The sequence below is a fragment of the Clavelina lepadiformis genome, chromosome 1, assembly GCF_947623445.1.
Source record: "Clavelina lepadiformis chromosome 1, kaClaLepa1.1, whole genome shotgun sequence".
NCBI classification, from domain to species: Eukaryota; Metazoa; Chordata; class Ascidiacea; order Aplousobranchia; family Clavelinidae; genus Clavelina; species Clavelina lepadiformis.
The window spans coordinates 8035333-8059033 of NC_135240.1; the positions used below are offsets into that span (position 1 = coordinate 8035333).

Genomic DNA, 23701 nt, shown 5'->3' on the forward strand with positions numbered 1-23701 from the left:
CATCACGACTGGACGAAGCAAGTCGATGACGATGTGGCTTGTAATTTCTTATAACTGTAGGCTATTTTTTGCTAGAGCCTTGGTTATGTTCTCTGGTTATGTTCAAATCGTTATATAGCCTTGTGTGATAAAATATTTTTTGTAACGTTGGATGCTTGGTGGTTTCCTGTGTTTGTGTAAACGTCAAAACACGTTGTTCGCCTGGAATGTTATGTCTATATAAACAGAAAAAAAATCAAGCAAAATGACTAAGATTTACGACCACACCTTACATGGATAACAGAGGCATTCTGGTTTGTACATACAATATAGCATTGCTTATAGGTATCAAATTTCGCATGCTACAGTATGTGTGGAAGTCAAAACGTGTTGAGGAAACGTTACTGATACCCAATCAGGTCCAACCAAACAACGTTTTGCAATCTGTATCTTGCCTTAACGTTGCGCTATTTTTTTCGAAATTATGCACAGCACGTCTGGGGAAAGTGAGGTAACGAGTTTGCAAAGGTTGTTTCGAGTCGCAGAAAGTGTATTGGGCCTTTTACCAGACAAACTGTTAGAATAAGCCAAATAACAGCCTGGAAACTGTATCTTCAACGTTCTGACGTCAAACAAAAAGTTTTAGGTCCCTTGAGGTTCAGTGCGTTATCGCCAGGGGCAATATAATTGTTTCACCAATGAAATTTATCACTATTACCTCGTTTGAGACGTTAAAATCTTCAATCATGCCATTGGTACGAGTTAGAGTTAGTCAATTCAAAAGAAATCCAGTAAATTATAACTAAACTGATATCTGTAAAAGCTCAAAGTCTCATATGTCAAACGTGTTTACATAAAGTTTAGTGAATTTGCGCTAGGTTATTATTGCAATCAAGTTATTGGTAGACTCTGTACATACATTTGACACGAGATTAATCAAATATGTCAACCAAGACAAAATTGCATCTGCAAACTATGAGGTAATTGACAATTAGTGTCACGAATTCTTGCAGATATAGCTTCTGTTTGCGCAATGGATATCCGGAACTGGTATCTTGTATTACTTAACGGGATTTTTTGTCTCACTAACTCATATGATTAATCCCAGATCGATACTCGGCAAGTTGAGAGAAAGTTTTGGAGGTTTCGATCGTGGGCAGCGTCTGACTCTACCCGGCAGAAGCGCAAAAAAATATTGAAAACAAACGAACCTTGTCATCACGAACGAAATGTCCCAGAAGCGAAGTGAATGTCGAAGCGTCGTGTAATCGCGTGCGTACTCTTTAGTAGAAACTGACAGCAAACATATACTGTATATATAAGGCCTGGAAGAACCACCGGACGCTGAAGTTAGTTGCAGTTAACGCCCGAGGTTACAAGGACAACAAAAATTAAACTAAGGCTTTGCAGAATACTTAAAAGTTTAGCGTTGCTTTTGTAAATAGCTACTAAGCCTGCAGTAATGTTTAAAGCGCTGCAAATTTCGTCCATTGTCGCGTCAGTTCTCGCGTTTGTCTTAGTTCTTGTCTCTCTGACCACCATCGATTGGATCAAGATAAGTTCTGAATTATTCTTAAATATTTACGGTAAAAAAATATTTTACTTTTTCCATTTTCGTACCTACAGTATACCCTTCCCTTAAACGTTGCCTTTTTCAGAATACCTTTCCCGTTTTTAAGTTGCTTAATTAAATTATTTTTTTATGCTGTTCAGTTTTGTGTAAACGTGGGACAACACCAGCAATCGTCGTCAGGACTTGCGGGATTCAGTTTTGCAAATTTCAATTATGACACCTGCTACCACATCGGCTTGTTTCAGGTCTCTATTTCCGGAAGTGTGATACCCATCGCGACCCGTGAGTGATTTGTAACCCAAAGCATATGAATAAAACATCTCATTATAACAATATTCTATTCCTTATCAAAGCCGTAGCCAGGGTAAAATTTTTATGGAGGTAAATGTGCCAAGTATATACACTTCCTGTTAAGTAGCTTGTTAAATGTAGTTTAACACTAAAATATTTTCTGCAAAAAGTGCAGAAAACCTATGGAGACATGGGCTTCAATATACCTACGGCCTAGCATGTTTAACTGTGATACAACAAAAAGCTTTTATTGGCTTTAATGGTTTGAGCCAAGATATTTAGGTGTTTGTATAGGTCACTTTCTATCTAGTTATATTTGCCAAAAGCTTTTCGGTAATAACGTCATTGCTTTCATTTCAGAACCCAACAGCGACAGTATTTCAAACGCCACTGCCGCCTTTCTTATAATTGGCTTAGCTATTCTAATTCCAAGCGTGTGGTGCAGTGTACAAAGTGGATTTCTCAAAACTGCCAACAACAACAAAATGGTTCTCTGGCAAAAGCTTGCGCTTTCACTACAAGGTGCAACAGGTGAGCATTTGAAGCGTTAGAGGTTTGAAAACTATTTCAATTGTGGTTGCTTTTTGTGTTCGGTAAATAACTTTTCTTCCCGGCAAAGGCAATTTTGGGCAAACGATTAGGCTATATGCTGTATTGTGGTTTATGTTGACAATTTCTCATCCTTTGGATGTGAGATTATGAACAATTTCGTCTGCGTGGAAACAAAAGAAAAGTGAAGCCAAAATCAATAGAAACAAAATAACTCATCAATTATATCAGCGAAACATTTATATTTTTCATAGCCAGCCATTTTGTGCTTTAGTAAAATAACTTTATCGTTTTCTTCACAGGTATATCATTGTTGATCGCAGCATTGATCTATTCAATCGGACACAAAAAGATTTTGGAAGATCAGAATAAATTGATAAACGGAATACAGAATTATTCTTTACCGTCGATACAGTGCAAAGACGAGGAATGCAGGAAAAACTTCATCAACTCGTTGGACATTGGTGGTGGTTCTATTCCCACACCAGCACTCCCTAGTTGCGATCCAACTGACACAAGCTGCCTGCCTGTCTTGCCAAACTTGCAGAATTATTTTAATTCGTTGGACATCGATTCTTCTTCATCCACGACGCCACCACACAATTGCGCTACAAACGATGTGTCCTGTCAAAACAATTTCGTCAATTCTCTGGATATCGGTTCTTCTTCTAATACTCCATCAATACCCAATTGCAACCCAACCGATATTAATTGTTTGAGCAATTCTATCAGTTCAATAAACCTAGGTTCGCCTTCCAGCCAGAACCCAAGCTTCGGTTTTGGTCCTTCAGAGAATCGTCGTAAGCGTGACACTACACCCCTGAACCAGGCTAGCCTCGACGCAGCAGAAAAGTTGTTTGGACAAATGGGACTTGGAGCGCCTAATACACACGGGTTTAGTGATGCTAGTTCTTATCCTGAAGTGGCTAAGAAGATTGCACAAAAGTTACTGACACCAGATAAAAGCGGTGACTTGCATTTCGACACGACTAATTCTGCCAAGTCCAACCCTTTTACCGGTTTTGATTCTGTTCCCAAAGGCTTCGATGACTTGCTGGATGGTTTGGGACAAAACAATCTTAATTTCGATACGAATAAATTAAGAAAAAAAAGATCGGTCCTGCCCAAAACTCCAAAAATTTCGGTTGAAAAGCCAACACTCTTCTACTCGTTTTATTTAAGCTGGGTTGCATTTGTGGTGGTTCTTGTAGTACTGGCGACCAGTTTTGCTGGACTCCGGGCTCTGGAAAATGATCTTCTCAAGCCTCCAAATGCGATCCCAATTTAACTCTTGTTGTGTAAAGAACATTTCATTATGTAATTATTGTATATGACTTAACGTCATGTTATTATGTCTAGTTTTTAGGCGTATCTTTCGTATATACAGTGCAGCGTATGGCTTATACTTCTAACTGAATCTAGCTTTCATGCTGCTATTGTTTCGAAAAATTTGTATTTACTTGAATAAATTCTTGTGCAAGCGTAAAACTATTTACAAATGATCGACCCCACCATACAAATGAACGTGCTCTTGCATTGACTTGGTTTAATTCTTCAGTGTTTGTTTATAACCTAAAGATCAAACCAAAACAGTTACGCTCACAAAGCAAATTAATCACACAGCATTTTTTTAGCTAATTGATTAATAATTAATCTTACAGACCTAAAGCAAAAAGTATAAAGTCAGAAGTGCTTAGTTAGAACACATAATAATTGCCAAACATAGTTTAGGGCAAATCGCATTAAATATTTAAGCGCGTTAAAATTTTAATGTTGAGAATATTTCCAGCAGCCATTTTATCGGCATAGCCTGTATAATTCCGGCTTATTTACTGAGGGCAACTTATTTTGCAAACTGTGCTGTAGTTGAAGTTGACCCAACTTCCATAATTATATTCAGCTTCCAAGAGACAAAATATCTTCTTTAGAGCACTTTATGATTTAGCATTATATCTCTCCTTGCTCACAGTTTTTTAAGACTGCCAGTTTTTTTTCAATATTACGCTGAAGAAAACTTTCCTGAAGCATTGTTAAAAAAAAGACCTTTACGTTTAATGTGAAAAATGTGAATTTTCTATTTATAGGAAGTTTTTGGAACGTATTAGATTACGACAAAATAACCAGTTGCTTTACAATTACATGATGCTACTTTTAAAATAGCCAAGCATATCCACAAAAATATCATTTAGCAGTTATCTGAGAAAAGTATCATTTGCGACTGATGATGTGCTTTATAACTACTGGAGAAAAGTACACTTCGCAGAAACAGTGGAAATTATGTCGTTGCATGGACAGTAACAAAATGGCGCGAAAATTGATATTGGAATCATGAGCAAGAAGCTTTGATCAGTGTAGACTGTAGAGTGTCTTCATCAAGCAATTAGGTTTTACTTTCTAAAAGCTAGCGACTTTGGGTAAAGCGCGATATCCCCAACTTTTCCAATTCTGTTACGAAATATAATTATACATTATATGAGCTTGCAAGCCTTATATGAAGCGCAATCGTTTATGGACTGGGAGCGAAAGTAATCGGGCGAGGAAAACGTTGCTGAAATATTTCAGGGTCTGGTAAAATTTCAAGGGTATAAGGGTTGGTCGGTCATATACGAATGTTCGGTACTGCACAAACTTTGTTTAAAAAGTTATTTCTCAAACCGCGTTGCTCGTTAATAAAGTGGTTTTCATGTGTTGTGCTGCGTAAACAGAGATCCATAAAAAAACAAACGTTTGTAATGCGACCTATTCTTTTCCTTACTTAATTAGTTGAGCTTATAGTAAACTCTTGTATTTAAACTGTCGACTTTATACTCAAAAGGCGTTTAAAGCATAGCAGCGTACAAAAGTGTCATCAGCAAACGAGGAAGTCTACTTAGACACAATTATGTAAGAAATTCTTTAACCTAAGGCAGTTCACAAATTTTTCATCTTTGTCGGAGAAAATGCTTTCGAAAGATTTAGCTTGTTGCCAACTTGTGTCAAGTGACGTAAACTGTGTGCGTGGGCAACACATATTCCTCTCATTTCCCGCCAAACTCACTTTATCTTATCAAGATGTAATATTAATTTTCGACGGAATTGCTACCAAACAAAGATTGCCCGGGGCAACCATTACCTCATAAATATGTGAGGAAGCCGGAGAATTAGTTATGGGACGTTACGTAAAGCTTGTATCAGGTAAAGTCGAGAGATAAAATTAAGTTATGCTTTCGTGAAATCGTGGCCGTATTTTGCACTAAGCATTCTACAAATCATCGGCAAAATAGCGAGTTTTTTTGACTTGTTAAACCATGTGATGGTTGCAATGTATCAGCAAAAACCTTCATGCTTTCTTATGAAGACCAATTGAAACTTTGACATGATAAAGCTTTATAAAAGTATGCGGTTGTTTGTTAGATATCCACCCGACAACATATGGAAAAGTTTTTATTCTATAGATGCAAGTACGAGTTAATTATTATAGATATAACAATAATAATACAAGTGGATTAGTTAAAATTATTACACAACTTTGTACCGTCATAGAATACATATTTTGTTTGTTTGTGCGTGATTTCTAATCTTCCAGTAGTCCTAACAACAGTAGTCCTAATAAAAAATCACCATTACATGATCTATGAAGCTCTAATCTTACAGAATGAGATCATTTAAACTTCTTTGGCAAGAATTTAATTATCATCGAATATGAACATTGTTTATCGGTTTGCGGTGACCGGTGGAATTTATCTCGTGACGACATTAACACATAACATCTTTACGTCATTGATTTGAGTTTCGAAAGCACGTAATCGCTGATGGAGTTCTTCTGTAATCTCTTACTTGGTTGTCGTAAAAACAATTTCTTGGTATTTTCAACAGCACCGGCCGAAAAAATACAATTATTCTTTTTATCATGAATCTTATATAAACGATGTCGGAAAAGCAACGAGCTACACAAAAGCGTGAAGTCGGATCAAATAAGATCTGAACTTGCTTATTTTGTGGCAAAAACTTGAATATGTTTTTTTCTGGTGAAGTATCTTTTGACTCCCATGACATATAGCCTTCAGTAGGTGGCCGAGGCAGCTACAGGTTACTTTGCTTTTCCATTGAAATTATTTTAACTAAACGATATCTATGGACTCGGAATTGCTACTTATATTCATAATTGTTCATTTAATAAGCCAAGTTATTTTATTAATGACGATTATTTTGAAATACAGGTTTTATATTACCGACCGGTTCTATATTATAGTTACTGTGATTTTATCCTTGTTGAACTTCAACTTGAAACATGTACAACGCGTTACGTGCAGCTTCAATCGTATCGTCTGTCCTTGCATTGGTCTTTGTCATTGTATGCTTGGCAACCTCGGACTGGATAAAAGTAAGTCTTTAATTGAAATGTCTTTTTCTTTTATGTTTTATAATGTTGATATTTCAGGCGATTTCTTTCAGCTTTTCCCTTGGCATTTAGAACTTAATCCTTTATTTCTTTTGTTTTCAGTTTTGTGTCGATTTTTCATCGAGCGGCGTGTCTGCATCAGAGATATTTGGAAAAATGGCGAAACCAATCGACACTTGCCTTCACACTGGTTTATTTAAGGGACACACTATGCAAGACGATTTTATACAAACACGTAAGTCTTTTCAAACTGTATAATTATAACCTACTTTTGTGATGACTGTCGTCAACTTTTTGTTTACGTTTCGTCAAAGTGCTTAATGTCTATAGCACAGTAGTACACAGTACCTGCGATATACACTCGCCGCATAATCCAGCATTGATATTTCAGAAATTAAAAATCTTATCATATTTTCTGATTTTTTTATTTATGATATAATAAATATGATATGATATTATTTCATAGTGCTGTCATTCAATGAAAAAATCGCTGACGCCACGGCAGCGTTTCTCGCAATCAGCGCATTGTTGTTGCTTCTCAGCATCACTTGCAACATCACCAGTGCAGTCCATAAAGCTTCCAACAACGTGAAATCTACCCCTTGGCAAAAATACAGCTCTTGGCTCGCTATGATAACAGGTGAATAGAACGTGATAGGATTGGAATGCAATTTAACAACCATAGATATGTCAAAAAAACTTCCTTTTTGCAGTAAAACAAATTTTTTTCAAACCAAGTTTACTTTTGTTTAGGTATTCTACTTGTGATTGCTTCGCTTATGTTCACCATCGAAAATAGCCGCGTCCAGCAACAACTTACACTGCCATTTGGATTACAAAAAATTGGTTTCATAGGAGATTCAAATTTATCTTTGGCTTCAAATTCTACCTTCGATCTTAATAACTTTACGCTACCAGATTTGAATGAAATTTTATCGAACACTTTTGGAAGCGAAAATAGTACCTTTGACGTGAAGGGTCATGACACCTTTTCTTTACAAAACATTTTAAAACGAAATTTGACCCTAAAGGACCAAGTTCAAGGTATTTTTGATGATGACTCACAAACCAAAAAGGATAAACCCTTATCTTCATCACTTGATACTCAATCTACTCAAACCTCGGTTATTGACGATCTTGATTCGTTCAAGAAACCACTTGCTGGAAACCTAGGACAGAATCGTATTCTATACGACACTGATTCAAGTTCAACTGAAGATTTAAGTTCATTACCAACCGCACTTCTTCCAACGATCAGTCCAGAAGTGGGAACGGCAATTGGACTTCTTTCTGGCCTCGGAAATCTTTTGCCCGAGAAAAAAGAAGACAAAAACGATATAGAAGATAATTTGAATCTTGATGATCTTCAGAATGTCCTCCAGCAGTTGGGAAATGGATTCGACATCGATTCAGCGCCTTTAAATCCTGGTAAAGTTCGGAATACCAGGTCGCTACGGTATCCAATCCCTGAACGCGCTTTTGGTTACTCTTTTTATCTTTGCTGGTGTGCCACAGTTTTATCAATTTTGGTTGCGATCCTGGATTTTTCTTTGCTCCGATTAGCGAAGAGGAAAGCGCAGCAGAAAGATAATGACGTCTACATGGCCTGATGACGATGTCTTTGGGAAAAAGCAAAACAATAACTTCTTTAAATACAATTATAATGTAATAAATTTGATAATTGTTGCATGACGATGCAGAATGCATTCATTCCGGCAACATTTAACACTTTCAATAAGTACTTTACCATTTTTTATTTCCTAAGTTTGGCTTTTAAGTGTTTATGCAAATTTATGTTTCTGTACTGCCATTTGAATTGTAAATGATGATATTTGTTCAATGCATTTTTTAAATGATGATCACACGTGATGCAAATATCCACAATAAAAATTTTGTACAACATATCGATGTTTTTATTGGTAATTAGTTAATTACGGAATTTTACACACAGCTGTTTTGGTTATCTTTTTAGCAAAACACCACATTCACTTATCTCCATATATATGGCTGCTGATCGACTGATCATGGTATTGAGCTGCTGAATAGGGCACGAAAAGTCTGGAAACATTATTACAAACTGGCAAACAGTAAAAACGACTCTTTTCTTCTGGCTACAGTATGAAAGTCAGTAACGTAGATTGTTGAACTTTAGCTCTGATTATATACATTGGATGTACCCGAAGTATCAATACGTTCAGACAATTCTATCGGTCCGACATATCACCCAAATGCAATTTATAGAGAGTTGACATTACAAGAAAACAACGAGACTCAAAACGGACAATAAATCCTTTCCTTTGAGGTTATCATAAACAAAAGATATTTTGTTGTTTGCTAAAAGTTTACAATAAAAAAATTTATCGCTGGCTATAGCCTTAAGTTTCCACCAAGCGGTATCTTCTATGAATTAACATAATCTAAAATTATTAATCTAAATAAAATAATCATTAAAATTTGGCTTCTTCTTGTATTGCAAGCGCACTCATATTACCGGAATTTTTTTATTATGCGTCATTGACAAAATCTCATGAATCTTAGTATTCTGTTTCCCTCAACATCGCAACTAAAAATGAGAAGCGTCTAATTTCAATTGACACCAAATCTAGTTTAACATTTTGCTTGAAAAAGACAATTAAGCATTGAATAAGGCTACCTCTTCCAATAAACATTGATTGAAGGGACCTGGAATTCTACAACTGCAATTGGGCAGTGCAGTGACGTGTAAGAAGATAAGCTACTATAGATAAAGCAGGCAGCGATAAGGAGATTGGGGCAACGTAAAAAAAAGTTGTAAGAAATTAGCTCCATCAAAATACTTGGACCGACTCGTTCTAGAAACAATTCATGGCTGTTCAAAACCAAGCGGCCTTTTAAAAAGGTTCAACCAGCTTTTCTATGACGTGGTGGAGAGAATTATGCCTCACTGAAACTATATATTTTCCGTTATGTCGTATGTAGATGTCAGAGACAATTTGGTTAATCGTGCATATGTTAATAGAGCCTTACCAATACCATAAATCTTGAAATAAAGATAAGCTATAGCTTATAGAAAACATTTAATACTGTAATTCACGCAATACTACAAATTTAAACGTATTTTGAAAGCCATGGTTATTTTCATTAAACTTATTTTGCCATCTCTCAATGTTTTATTCAATAATTTCGTTATTGAACAACTTGTAGGTATCGTCTTTTAGCAAACATTAAATAATTACGGTATATGAAACAAAAATAATAAATAAGCAAATAAAAATTTAAGTTTAATTGAAGATTTTAATTCAATTGCAAACTTTACACTACACTCTGTCAACTATCAGTTAAGAAACGGCAACTGATTTTGGCATCTTTCAAACCTATATCACCAGGAAGATTTTAGTAGTTGGGCAATGGATTTAACCTCAATACCACCAGTTTTCCAATTTTTTTATCCGTTTAATCCATCAACATCTTTTAATCCAGTCATAGCTCGGAATACCAGGTCGCTAGTGTATTCAATCCTTGAACGCGCGTTTGGTTATTCTTTTATCTTTGCTGGTGTGCGACTATTTTATCAATTTTAGTTGTGATCCTGGATTTTTCTTTGCTCCGAGTAGTGAAAAGGAAAGCGCCGAAGAATAATGACGCACAACATGGCGTGATAGTACCGTGAAGTACAAGTGTAAAATATGTCACTTTCTTCAGTTGGCAAAGTGAAATGGTATTTCTTATTTATAGTGACCTCAAACCAAGGCGTTGAAAATGTCCAACCGTCCAACTGTCTAACAAAAGTATAAACTTAAAAACTCTCAGAGTTCCTCCAAACTTAAGCTAAACTATAAGATAAAAAGTGTTTCCATGTAGGGGAAGGTGGTGTAAAGCGGACCAACGGGGTAAAGTGGCACACCCCTATTATTTTCTTAATAAAATTTTTTAACCGCGCGGATACCACTGAGTTTAGTGAAGCATGACATAACGTGGTTGCACACGCCATTATTCGAGGTTACGTGGAAAAGAAGGCAAGAAAAGGCACGGAATTCGTTTTTTGTACTCTCTGATCTATTGAAAGGTATGTCTTGTAACTTAGATTTTATTTTACATGCATAAGGTAGAAGTTTGGTTGAATGGTAGAAAGGAGTTTTACTGTATCACGTACGCATTGCATAGGTTAATTCCGCTTATTGCCTAGCCAAAATTTGGCCAACAGTCAAAATAATAGTAACCAAGGAGTGGGGGTAAAGTGGACCTATGATCATGATCCTGATCCATATTGATCCTGTTCCAACCAACACCGAATCTTACTCCGTTAATGTTAGTTCAACTAGCATTGACTTGTGTGATGGCAGAAATATTGGCTTAGATGCGGCTGGTCTTCCCGAGATGCCTGAATCGTTACCTGCACAGCCAATAGATGTAGCCCAACCGTCCTCTCCTGAAGATGCAAATTCCAGTTTCACAATTATAAGTCCTGTTGAACTGCTTCCTATGCCGAAAGCAGCTCACACTCGCCAAAAGAGGAAGTCTAAGAGAGGTGCAACTGCTATTTTAACCAGTTCACCATACAAGAAGCAGTTGGCTGCAACCAATCGTAGCCAATCCGCGGTATCTGGCAACAGCAGTAAAACAAGTTCATCGAAAAAGCGTTCTATGAAGAAAGCTAAGGTTTCCAGGTCATCAATGCAGCAGAAGGACACAGTCGATGAAAGTGATAACAACGTAGATGCAGAATGCTTTTACTGCAACGAAATGTATTCCAAATCATCCGAGAATGATGGGTGGATCCAGTACTCCAAATGTATGCGATGGGCGCATGAAGCCTGCTCTGGATGTAATGAAGAGGATGACAACTTTATTTGTGAATTATGTTTTTAAAAATTGATGGTGAACTGCGATTACTTTCATAACTACTTCGCTTATGATGACAATTTGTAAATAAATTGATTGTGATGTGGAACAAATTGCCTTGTTTACTCAAAACTTACGGTAGTCTACTTTACCCCACACATGTTGGGTAAAGTGGACTATTGGAGGTGCTTTTAAATCAAAAAAATTTTATGTAAGAAAAGAAGCAATCAATAAAAGGGCACTTCAAAAATTAGCGAAATACCTTTACAGTTAACTCTCAAAACAAACAAGTCAAATGTTTTGGTGAAATCAATGAATTGTAACGATTAAGCCTTAGGTGGTCCGCTTTACACCACCTTCCCCTACAGTTTTAACAAAATGCCACAAAATAACAAGCATTTCACCAGACGATACGAGCTACAATCCAGCAAGCTCCGATTTCAGAATGACGTAAGTGAACAACGCCACGTCAAAGCATCACGACAGAGTTAGGAAAGTATAGCGAGTCAAAAATTTCCTGAGTTTGACGCCATAATCAGCGTCGATCATTACGCAATAGACTACAGCTGGATACCACCACGGGAGGTATTTTCAGACGTCTTCGGGAACGTCGGAAGAGCGAGAAGCTCGGTATGCTGATGCGCTACACCAGATAGCAAGCTTGCTGAGTACAACAGCAACCCAACTCATGGTCAAGCCAATGTCGTACTTTAGAATCCAAGACCTCTTGATGACGTTACGCGCGTCTGAGTTCCACCTTGCGACTGACCTCTCCAATCTGGAAAACCGTAGACCGAACGTCAGGTTGTCTTCGGCAATCTGTGAGAAGTAATCTTTCTGAAATGTTTCTCTTCCTCGGTAGACATTATCATCTTGTGTGGCAGAGTAGCAAATATTTCCCCCAAGAAACATTACAACTGCAAAATGTGAAAACGACTTTAAACTCATTTTATATGCTGCTGGAAAGAAGCATTGAGTTTCTGTTTATCAAAGCGAAACAAAAAATTATCACATTCACCTCGGACATATACATATTCCCATACGATATGGTATTAGTGTATCGCACAATAACGAAAAAATTCACAGATTTATTAATTTAAGCAGGTACATTTGCAGAAGAATTTAAAGGAAGTTGAATTTTAGATAATCTATTAAGTTGTGTTCATTTAAACAAGCAAAAAGTAGCCACGTCTTATTTGGTTTCGAACCAAAAATAATCCCACATTTAATGTAATTTACCTGCTGCTCCCATGAAAATCAAAGCGATGAGGTGTATCTTGTCCGTTTTTAAAAGCTTTATTTTGCGGTACATGACAAACATATGCAAGCCGAAGGCTTTGATTTGAAACAGTAGACCAGTGACAAGAAATGCAAAGGAAATCTTCACCCCAATAGGTTGACGAACTGCGACATTTTAAGAAAGTTCAATAAGAATAATGAAAAAATTATGAATATCAATCAATCAATCTGGTTAAGCAATGCTTGGTATACAAAGGTTTCATCACTTAATTTTATCTCGATGTTAAAACAGTTGTACCATCTAACATAAGTCACGTGACGATGGCTGACGTTACTAAATAGAAGACATGCTCAGATTGGCAATAATGACACGTGTAATGTTAGCGAGCCAAAACTTTTTAAAGTGATAAAGACTTGTTATATCGTTTCTACATCTAACGTTTACGGGACTTACGAAGAATATATTCGACAACTTCAGTTACACCGTCTTTCGATAATTGCAGCTCTCCTTTTTGCAAGCCGAATTTGAAACATGTCTTGAAAGTTTGCAAAATTTCCTTCGGCACTAAAAGTCTTGACATATCAGGGTTGAACCGCGCTGGATTGTCATCGTGTTCATAACAGATCTGAAACGTTAAACGTAGAAAAGTGTTTAATTTTCCCATTTCACTTGTCCGTATAAAACAATAAGTTGTATTGAGTGCGTCCCAGAAACACAGGATAAGCCGAGACCTGTTACGAGCACGAACGGTCATTAAGAGCTTTAAAGTGAGGGGCAAGTTCAAAAAGAAGTTGGCTTTAAATCAAACAAAAATTTCCAATATATATATTATAGAAAAAAGGTTTTAATGATATGTAGGGGTTGAGCAATTATTGCCAAAATTGAATCGCAAACTTAACCTCTTATTATGACAGAGGTGGCCGTAATTATGACGTCACCATGTGAAAACAATATGATTGATGACTGGGATTTGAACAAGGTATGGTAGTAGTACAGTAGGTGTTTTAGCCAACCAGTCAACTTGGCAGCTAACGCATTTGGCGTTTTGGATGGAGTATGTCTTCATAGCATTGGTGGGCAGTACTATAGTACCGAATTACTGGCAGTACTATAGTACCGAATTACTGTAGCGCAGTACTTTTTCAGTACCGATACCGGTACCTTCGGTACTTTTGAAAAAATGTACCGAATCTCTGTACCAAATTACGTTTTTCAAAAAATTTCAGTCAGTCCGTAGTTATGAACGAAAATTACGTCATAATTAACTGTCGAACTTTTGCTTTATACTTTTTTTGTGGCAAGAACTGCTTAATCATCTCATATTAGTACAAATCCTTTCATTAGTATACTTACTGACAACTAGTATTTGATTTAAGGCCACTTTGTTTTTGGACTTGCTCTTCACTTTAAAACAACGTCTTTATGACAGCACTGCTTTGTTAAATAGCATAATTATCTTATCAAAGACATGAAAAGTGTTTTAGGTTGCAATATTATATGTTTTCACTTGAAAAATAAAGGCCTTCTCTTCACCAGAAAATGTCGAACGCACGTAATTGCTTGCATGCTTCGAAGTTAATAATATAAATAAATGTTTATACGCGCAATGCAACCCACAACGTGTTATTAAGATTGCTAAGAAAAAGATACCTTTATCCAATCGTTGGAGTTTAGTGCAAAAAATACAAGAAGAAAACTTGTGCCAGACATCAAGTAAGCCATACATAGCAAAGTAAATGACGAACTGCACATCGCAAAGACTATTCGAGCAAATTAGCTTCTTCTTCTTCTTCTTAAAAATTCTTTCCACAATAAATAAACTTTACTATTTTGGGTACATACTGAACCTAACCTGGAAACAAAAAGCAGAAATTACTAAAAATGAAATTTAAAATCAGTGGGAACTTTATTTGCCCTTCGATAGGCGATATAAATACAAATTCGATATAAATCGGCACAGTGGCGCACTCTTTTAAATCTAGGAATTCTGAGAAGGTATAATTTTATATCGAGACTATTATTATTTTACGCATAAGCTCAAATTTCGAAACACAGACTAACTTTGATACCATCAATGTCTTTTGATAACGGTACTCGATACACTGTACTTGATGCTCGATATACGGCTAAGTCTTGCACAAAAACTAAGCATGGCGAGACGCGCCACAACGCTTTTAAAATAGACCGAGTTTTAAAATAGAAAATCCACGGCCCATAAATCAAACGCTTTCGTAGAACGTCACATTGCTATTTGTATGACCTACCAAGGTTTAACATTGAAAGAGCCAACAGCATTGCTTAGTTTCAAGGAAATGTTGTTTGTGTTTAAATTGAAGTAATTGCTATATACTATACCGGGTATTTTCATAACAGCATATACTCAGAATAAGGCAGAGTCGAGTCACGTTTTTGTAGTACAGTAGTATCTCGTCATTCGATAAAAACGTGATATACAGTAGATTTTAGTAACTTCACCGTTCACCTAAAGCCTCCGTCACTCCAGCAATGGCGGAAACTTTTTCAAAGATGATAGGCCCATTGGCGTTGGGATTGTGTTATACGGGGTCAAAATATTTCGCTTCTGCCCACCTTGCCTAAAACACACATAACACAAATTTTGCGCTTTTAAGCCCCAGAAACCGTTTCGAAATAAAAAGGATTCACACATTTGTATACGTAAGGTGTATTTGATTATTTATGGTTTCAATTTTGAGACGCCGTATAAAACGATTTTGTAACGCCGTATAACCTGTCTATTGTATTTTTGCAAGGATTAGCCAAGTTTTTAGATAAACTGAGCTTTTAACTGCCTAAGGACCGAATCCGTATACCCATATCACAATGAATTTTGTAACAGGGCGTCGAAAATTTTTTCTCCATGCTAGTTATAACCAGAACAGCAGGCAACCGTCCGTGCTTGAACTCATCATATTTTTGATTATACGGTCTTCGTTTTCTAACAACAATGCACATGGAAGCCTTATAGCACCTAACATTGCAAAAGTTATAGTCGATAAAGAGTCGCAAAGAAATAATACGATGAACGACAACAAAAACACGCCCATCGCTCAACAAATTGGGTTTGTAAAAAAGCATGGCCCTATGCCCCAAATCATAAATGGGTTATGATCTGACAATACAACGTGCGACTTCGCCCCAATAACTCTAACCAAAGCAGAAACTCGTCACCTTCATATTACAATCCAAGAGTGTAAATTTTGTTCGTAATAGACATCTGTTTTATTTAAAGTCAGGGACAAGTTGATCCTAGATAAAAGAACGTTGTCAGTAACCACAATTACTACACTAGAGAAAAACCTTTTCCATAATATGTAGCTAATGTAGTTGATTTAGTTAAGCAGTTGTTATCGAAAATATGTGTCATATTTGCTGCTAATTACGATGACGCAAGTAGCGGCAATGATGACATCACAATGTGAACACTGATGACCCGCGTTTGATTCAAGTGTGGTAATAGTTGGAAGTCTTCTCCGCTACTAGGGAATTTTAGTTGATGTTTCTTTTTAACATAAAAATATCACAGGTTATAGTATATGCACCATAGTAGTATTTGTTTTTTCTCGTTTATGGTTAATGCTTTTTTTCTGACTACTTTAGTTGTAAAATTTGGTTATTAATTGGATTTAGTTTAGTGGCCGTACGATCCATTACGCAGTTTGCCGACGTTTTATAATTCTTGCACGTCGTAAGCTGTTGGCTTAGTTGTTTTTTCGTTTAATGTTATGTAATTACGCTTTAAGGTTTAAACATATAGTTATTTTTTGTCGCCCACACGAAACATTCGTTCATACTTGATCCAAACACCAGCCTCAGTCACATCGTGATGTCATCATTTCCAGCACCATAATTATCGCCAAATTTGTTTTTTTTGTGAAGCAATTTTGGCAATAATTGCTTATAACGTCTTACCTACTTAACATTATTGAAAATTTCTTTGACCACCATCCTTACCAACAATTATTCTTGGTTTTTAAGGTCAACTTCTTTTTTCAACTTGTCACTCATTGTAATCACTTAGGCGTCCAACTAATTCCTTGAACAAACTCGAAATTGTGCATCGTCACTCCGATTAAACACATTTCTTTGGTTTGCACTCGAAACGTGGAGAGTTGTTACCACGTCATCACGTTGCTATTGCCCGCTTTTGCACACGGTTTGAACATGTAAGCTTAGAAGTTATAATGGGTTCTCCTCGACACAAAACGTTTGGCCACTTTCAACACTCCTAACAGGTCTGCCTGAATCCAGATCAAATAAAATGTTTGCAGGACGCCTTGGCTGACTCCAATATAGAATAGCCTAGGTGCGTTCGTTTGTGTTAAAAACGACGTAACGATCTGGCAAGTTTTATCTGATACGGAAATCCGTAATTGCTTATTGATTGCTGAGCTCTATTTAGCTGTCTCTATTTCGGTTCCAACAATTGCTCAACAAAATTCATGTTTTTATAAAACAACAAACAGCATTTGTTAAACACGCAGCATGCAAAACCTTTTTAAAAAAAACATCTGAAACTAGCATCTATGTGCTTCAAGACTTGAATAAAAAGCATTGTTCTGGCAATTATTCATATCTTCTGTTGCAATTAATCACGAAGGTATTTAAAGGTGAAGCGCACTGTTGCAAGAAAGAAATGACAACGACAAAAACTTGATACTGATTACAATTAGTGCGGTTGGTTGAAATTATCAATTAAAATAAGTTAATTGAGTTTGACAATTACCATGTCTGTCCAACAACTGTTATAAACAACGGGAAGAAAAAACAATAACGATATAGGATTATAGGCTAATCAATAAACTGATAATTATTTATGGCAGATATACAGTAGATCAAATGGGTTTCATGGACGCAATAATGCAACGCCAAATTATACTTAAAATGTCTTCTCTATGCTACTGCCTACAAGACCGCTTGGTCAATTTTCTAAATTAGAAAATGGGGCGAATATTTTTTGACCTAAAAATTGAAAATTTTGACAAATTTTGACATTAAAAAACTTTTTTTTGACAAAATTTTGACGTATGAAGAACTCAAGTAGTTAAATTACGCGTTATTGTACAAAAAGTTAAAATTTATTATAGTAAAGAAGGGCAAAAATCTGAACACAGACCTAGCCTATTCTGAAAAGGGAAATAAGCTAATTACAAATCACTGCCAAAAAAACTGCAACTAAGACACAACAAAAACTGTTCAATACATTTGTCTAAAGTTTAGGTTAGACGCTGATCTAATCAAACTATACTAAAAGGATTTGTTCTGCACGACTAACAGTGCTACAAGCACAATTCAGTTGTTTACCGCATAAACTACATCAGGCGAAGCAAAAAAATAATTAGCAATTTTGTGCCGTGTGCACAATGATGTAATTCTTTGGAATTCTATGTAGAAGTCGTGATATCGTTCAGCAAAAGTGCATGGCACCGCCCAGAGGTATTACGGGCATCGATTTCGGGAAGAAAATGGGCCATTGCTGCCTTAAAACCATAATCGCACGCAATTTGCTGGTTTTCAGAAAGAACTGATCCAAAGTGTCGCGTGCTTCAAATCACAGTAAAGGCCAAAGCGCGGTTGAAACTATTCTGTTTTTGATGTTTTCAGTGCTGACGAAACGCTTAAACTGGTTTGTAATCGATTTTTACGTCTTCTGAAACTGTGTATGAATATGAAATGTAGCGTATATAATGAATGTAGAAATGTTTGCAGAAATTTAGAGTATAATAAATTTTTTTCACACCATCCGTGATCCGTCTGCAGGCCACAGAAATTTGATAATTTTTTGCGAGAAATGCATTTGAGCTTTTTGAACACAAGTCCTGCAACACTCACACCTTCTCACAGATAGCTGTGAGATCACGTGATTTATGTATGGGAGCTTTACAGCGTGTGCATCATTTCATTTGTCACTGTCAGTCGGAACATTTTGATTCGATCTGCACAACTGGCTTCAAATTCTTGACCAATAGGCTAGCTGGTTTATAGTCAGCCTAAAATAAACAGGCTGAAGCGTGCAACGTTGTCTACTACGTTTGGTGAAAAGTCATTATTTCACCTCTACGCACCTTCATCGTTGTGCAAGAGAGTTAATTGTGAAAGACACTTCACAAGTCAACCCAAACACAAGAGGACGCCCTGGAGGTGACACTTTTCTTCCATCTAGCGGCAAATTAGGATCCGACAGAGGCTTGAAATTGCAATTTTTATGAAAATTTTGGAGGTCAGCGTTAAAAAAAAACTGATTATATCAAAAAAATATATGACCAGCCTAGGTATTTCCTTAGCTGCTAAGCAGATGGTGTATTGAAAATTTCCAGTTCGCGTGCAAATATGCTTGACCTTGAACACTTTTGAAATGTGAGTGATTTCACCAAAAATTATAATGTTGTCTTTAACAATCCATGATAGGAGTTTGAGACGTGTGATTTTGCCAATAGGCTGTATATTAAGTAGTTATAGCCTGACTCGAAGGTTTACTAAAGCTACAGTACTTGCAAAATTTTAGAAAGCACCATGCAGCATTTTTCGAGCAACTATTTTCTGGTAATGTCACAAGATTTTAATAAATTGTCATTTTTGACGTTTTGCAGGCGCCAGAATTGCTGACCACTGAAATGACTGTCACTGTGACATCCAACAGGCTGACGGGTCATGATGATGCGTCAAGACACAATGCTTTCAAATGGTGTTGTAATGTTGTCTTCATGTGGACAGATAGCAAAAAATTCGATTTCTAATTTTTGCAGCCCTGTGTTGATGTGATTTGCAAGAATGTAGTAAGAATATTCTGCTAAAATTTATCCACACTGTACAAAAGTTTGTCTTAAATTTACTTGAGAAAATAATTAAAAACAGAAATAATGCACAGAGTGGTGCAAAGCACTCCGTCGTTCCTCCAATAAGCGCAACATCTAGACTCGAGCCCTTGCACGAGAAAAATTTGGTAATTACGTGAAAATTTCATGTTTTGTCATTTTCCTTGTTGACTTTTTCTTTTGTGCTCTCAGAAGCCCCTATTTCAGAATCAATTCTTTGCTTTGCGCGATAAACCTAAAAACAGAGATGAAAAAGCTTTGAAATGAATTAATTGGTATAACCCCTAACTCCGCGCATATAATACAACCAACAAATGTTTATAGAACTAATTTCCAAAAAAAAACTTACCTTGGATTGTACGTAGAAGGAGCCACCTGTTGCTTTATCATTCACTTTCATTAAGTGTTCATAATTCTGCAAAACATTGTAAAAACAATGTAAAGATGCAAAATGCTTCAAATTCTATTAGTTGATTAAATGAACGTCAATATCCTGAATGCCTCTTAAATAGAACCATTTTGTATATATTGAGTTGCTTCATATATTAAGAATCACTTAGTAGAAATATAAATTCCAAGAAATAAACATCAAACCTTAGTAAGTTGTTCTGCGTTGTTTAGATCATTGACATGTAAAATTTGCTTCGCTTCATCCAGAGACATGCCCAACAAACTGGAAGATGCAGCGGACTCTGCACCTTTCTTCCCGCCTCCTGCACTCGCAGCAGCCTGCTTGCTGGCTGGTAGCCAATAAGAATAGTTAAAAGGAGGCAACCATAGAGGTCTTAACGAGCACTGTTTTAAATCCTCTCTTTAAGAGTATGCACAGTTCAATCACGTATAACGTTACAATTAGATAGATTCATAGAAACATAAAATCACCGTTATATTCCTTCTGTATCGCACGACCAAATGCTCTTCCTACTAGCTGCGCCCCAGCGATTATAACTTTAATAAGGTTATTTGCCTTCAAATAAAGATAATATAAAACAGAAAACTAAAAATGCATGAATTAATAACTTACACATCACCACTGAGTGTACTTACCATAGTGTTGTTCGACTGTTCGCAATAACCAGTGAATTTTATGTTTAAGTGAAGATACAAAGTACTAATAAGTTAACAATAGTATTAAAAAGTTAAGGATATAATACTATGTTAGCAACCTAGATTAGTCATCTTTCTACACATAAAAATAATGTTTAAATTGAACATCAACATGCATTGCACAACGTTATAAATATACATTAAAATTGCTACTTCATTTGGAAAGGAAAAGTGGTACGATAAATGTTTCTGCATTTGCAAACTTTGATAACTTACATATATAAATGTAAAACTTATTGGTTATGGCAACTTTACATTTAATATTCATGTCAACAAAATCATAGTAGCCTATTAAACGACCAATTGAAACCATATTTATTTAAGAACAGTGATTCCCACAGATCTACAGTACATAATAATAAGACCCTTACAAGTTATTGTAACAATTTTTTAAATCTAAAAAAACAGCTTTCATAAAGATTGACAATTGACACTGATAACATTAACAATTCTACACACCGTAACCAAAATGGTAACGATCAGAAATATAAACATATGATCAATTTACTGGTTTAGTTTGCATAATTTGGTAAACTTATGCCAACTTCGCAAAATACAATTACCGGTAAGTGTCAAAGCAATCAACTACTGGGGATGGATGTTAATAAGCAGTAAATAAGTATTAAGACATAATCTTGCCATAGTGCCATACCAGTTAAGTTTTAATATAAATATAGATTAAGTGAGGTCAATTTCATGAATATCACTCGCACTTGGCTGAGTGCCAGTTTCATGACTGGGCATCGCAGGTTGGTTTTGTCCACTGTCAGTTGTACCACATGGCACATCTTGGTCACTCGATACAGTGAAGTTTTCAGAACTGGAAACTAACGTTTTGTTAGACATTGCTTGGCTTCTACTATAACCCATTGCGTTGAGTGATCGAGCCAGCTTTGCATAAGCAGTGTCCATGTATTTGAAAAGCGGCGTGTTTGTGATGCGGGCTATTTCCTCTTGCTTTCCGCCATTGTAAGCCTCCAGTAATTGCTGCAGGGCTTCATACTCCTCACTCTCGTCAAAACCATCAATGTTGTTGCAGGAGTCGTACAAAGACTGCTCCGCACGGACTTGATCACCATTTTGAAGGTGCACAAGAACAAGAGCGCACGTAAGCCGAGCCCTTGCACCATTGTCTGATCCTTCCACCTGACTCCATAATTTCATTTCATGTGCAATGCTTTTCAACGCTTCCGTGTATTTCTTGAGGGAGACTTGCAATCGCGCAACTTTACCAATCATCTCAGCAGCTGAACGGAATCTCGTCTGATCTTCATTTTCATAAATTTCAGCAGCTTTCATGTACGAAGAAATGGACCATTCTGGATGAGTGGCCTGGACAATCTTTCCAGCCCGATCTAAACACAACGCTGCGGTATCAGGGGTCCCATCTTCTAAGTAGAGCTCAGCAGCTCGATCAAAGCATGATAAGCCTTTGGCCATGTCTTTCAAATTTTTAAACTGCACTTGACCCGCTTCTTCAAAAGCTTTACCAGCATGGAAACGGGAGCCGTTCTTTATGTGACAGTCAGCCAGTGCCATGTATGAGGTATAAGATTGCTCAAATGCTCTTGCATTCTTGAAAGTCAGTGCAGCCTTTTGATAACTGGCAGCAGCACTGTCAAAATCCGGCCGCCATTTGAAGAAGCCAGTTTTTAAATGCTTCATTGCTTCCTCAACCAGTAGTTTAGCTTCTTTTACTTTATTTGAATTCATTTTGTTTCAAGATTTTACTTAAACATTTCCTGTACATAGGCAGGAGATTATTTATAATTCTTTTAAGCAGCTTTTATATTATAGTATACAACTGTATTGTCTGCCAGCGTAGAAGGTAAATTTTTAGTGCACCGGACAGTGTGATTTTCATAGACTGGTGTGCACCAGTAAACAACAAAAAGTGCGCATTCGTATGCGCAAATCTGCACCAGATGTCCTTGTTTGGGAACTATTTAGCTTACAAAGTATGCTTTTGACCCATTTCATGCACAAAATATCTGTGTTGTGCACCAGATAGCTACAGGTTGTGCGCCAGACATGTCTGGTGCACAACGCTTTCTTTCCATACACCAAGACATGTCTGCTATATGTATACATATGATAGGCTATATATTTACACCAAGTTTTGATGAGGTTACGAAAACTATTACCGATATGCAAAAAAGGGGTCTAATGCAGAAGTGCACAACCAAATAATGTCACAATTTGAGTTGCTGGGGCCTAGTATACAAACGTATCCTGTGGTTCAGTGGTTGTGCACTTCTGCAATCTGCACTAGACCCCAACAAAGAAACCTTTCCTTATGCCAGAAACAAAATCCCATTATTTCATTTTTTACCTGGTATGGTAAGATAATGTAATCTTTATCCTCAGACTCAGAAAAGTCTTTGCACGACTTAAACCTGGCGATGCTTCTTCATCGCGTGAGCCTTGGTTATCGAGCGAACCTTTGTTCTATTTGTTCCTTTGTTCCATTTGTCCAACATTTTTTTATTAGATTTTTTATATCGGTTTGCCTGAATTTAGAACTCTTTACAGGTCTGTCAGGTTAACTAAACAGGAGCAATTGTCGTTAATGCCTTGCCCAAGGGACTACAATGGGACAATGACTGACAGATTGAGTCGGTGTCTCTGTGATTGGTAGGCTACCATGCACATTGGAAGTTGGTAATGTGCCATTTATTTTATTCCCATCCACATATTTTAAACAAAACAATTTACCAAAATAATTAACTGATCTAATCAATTTTGTACTGTCTACCTAGTCTAATACTGCGCTGCAACCCCTGCGCCACCCTCTAGCCCTCAACAGCATGTTTGTTCATGTCTAGTTCGTTTTGGTTCACCATTGCGTCATTTTAATTTGGGATCCTAGCGGCCCCAAACAAATTCGTCAGAACAAACATAGACACTACATTAACCAATGTTAACAA

The 23701-nt window shown here is 36.6% G+C and overlaps 5 protein-coding genes across 5 annotated transcripts; 2 read left to right on the top strand and 3 right to left on the bottom strand.

Annotated features, from left to right (window-relative positions):
- The first annotated feature begins 798 nt into the window (after window positions 1-798).
- On the top strand, window positions 799-3932 carry LOC143470009 (uncharacterized). Its single transcript, XM_076967843.1, has 4 exons — window positions 799-1532; window positions 1691-1834; window positions 2204-2374; window positions 2695-3932. Exons 1-4 carry the CDS (start codon window positions 1442-1444, stop codon window positions 3678-3680), a joined length of 1392 nt encoding a protein of 463 aa, XP_076823958.1. The 5' UTR covers window positions 799-1441; the 3' UTR covers window positions 3681-3932.
- A 2426-nt stretch (window positions 3933-6358) lies between these two features.
- Window positions 6359-8687, top strand: LOC143456625 (uncharacterized). The gene is made up of 4 exons (XM_076955183.1): window positions 6359-6755; window positions 6876-7008; window positions 7240-7413; window positions 7527-8687. Exons 1-4 carry the CDS (start codon window positions 6663-6665, stop codon window positions 8381-8383), a joined length of 1257 nt encoding a protein of 418 aa, XP_076811298.1. The 5' UTR covers window positions 6359-6662; the 3' UTR covers window positions 8384-8687.
- A 2775-nt stretch (window positions 8688-11462) lies between these two features.
- LOC143469872 (uncharacterized) lies at window positions 11463-14681 on the bottom strand. The gene is made up of 4 exons (XM_076967741.1): window positions 14485-14681; window positions 13288-13459; window positions 12834-12998; window positions 11463-12511 (listed from the first exon to the last, which is right to left on the bottom strand). Exons 1-4 carry the CDS (start codon window positions 14584-14586, stop codon window positions 12186-12188), a joined length of 765 nt encoding a protein of 254 aa, XP_076823856.1. The 5' UTR covers window positions 14587-14681; the 3' UTR covers window positions 11463-12185.
- A 4844-nt stretch (window positions 14682-19525) lies between these two features.
- LOC143466268 (mitochondrial import inner membrane translocase subunit Tim16-like) lies at window positions 19526-20862 on the bottom strand. Its single transcript, XM_076964931.1, has 5 exons — window positions 20715-20862; window positions 20550-20634; window positions 20262-20407; window positions 20017-20082; window positions 19526-19902 (listed from the first exon to the last, which is right to left on the bottom strand). The coding sequence occupies exons 1-5, from the start codon at window positions 20715-20717 to the stop codon at window positions 19813-19815; spliced, it is 390 nt and encodes a 129-aa protein (XP_076821046.1). The 5' UTR covers window positions 20718-20862; the 3' UTR covers window positions 19526-19812.
- LOC143466259 (gamma-soluble NSF attachment protein-like) lies at window positions 20779-22585 on the bottom strand. The gene has a single exon (XM_076964920.1). It carries the CDS (start codon window positions 22485-22487, stop codon window positions 21453-21455), a length of 1035 nt encoding a protein of 344 aa, XP_076821035.1. The 5' UTR covers window positions 22488-22585; the 3' UTR covers window positions 20779-21452.
- Between the last annotated feature and the right edge of the window lie 1116 nt (window positions 22586-23701).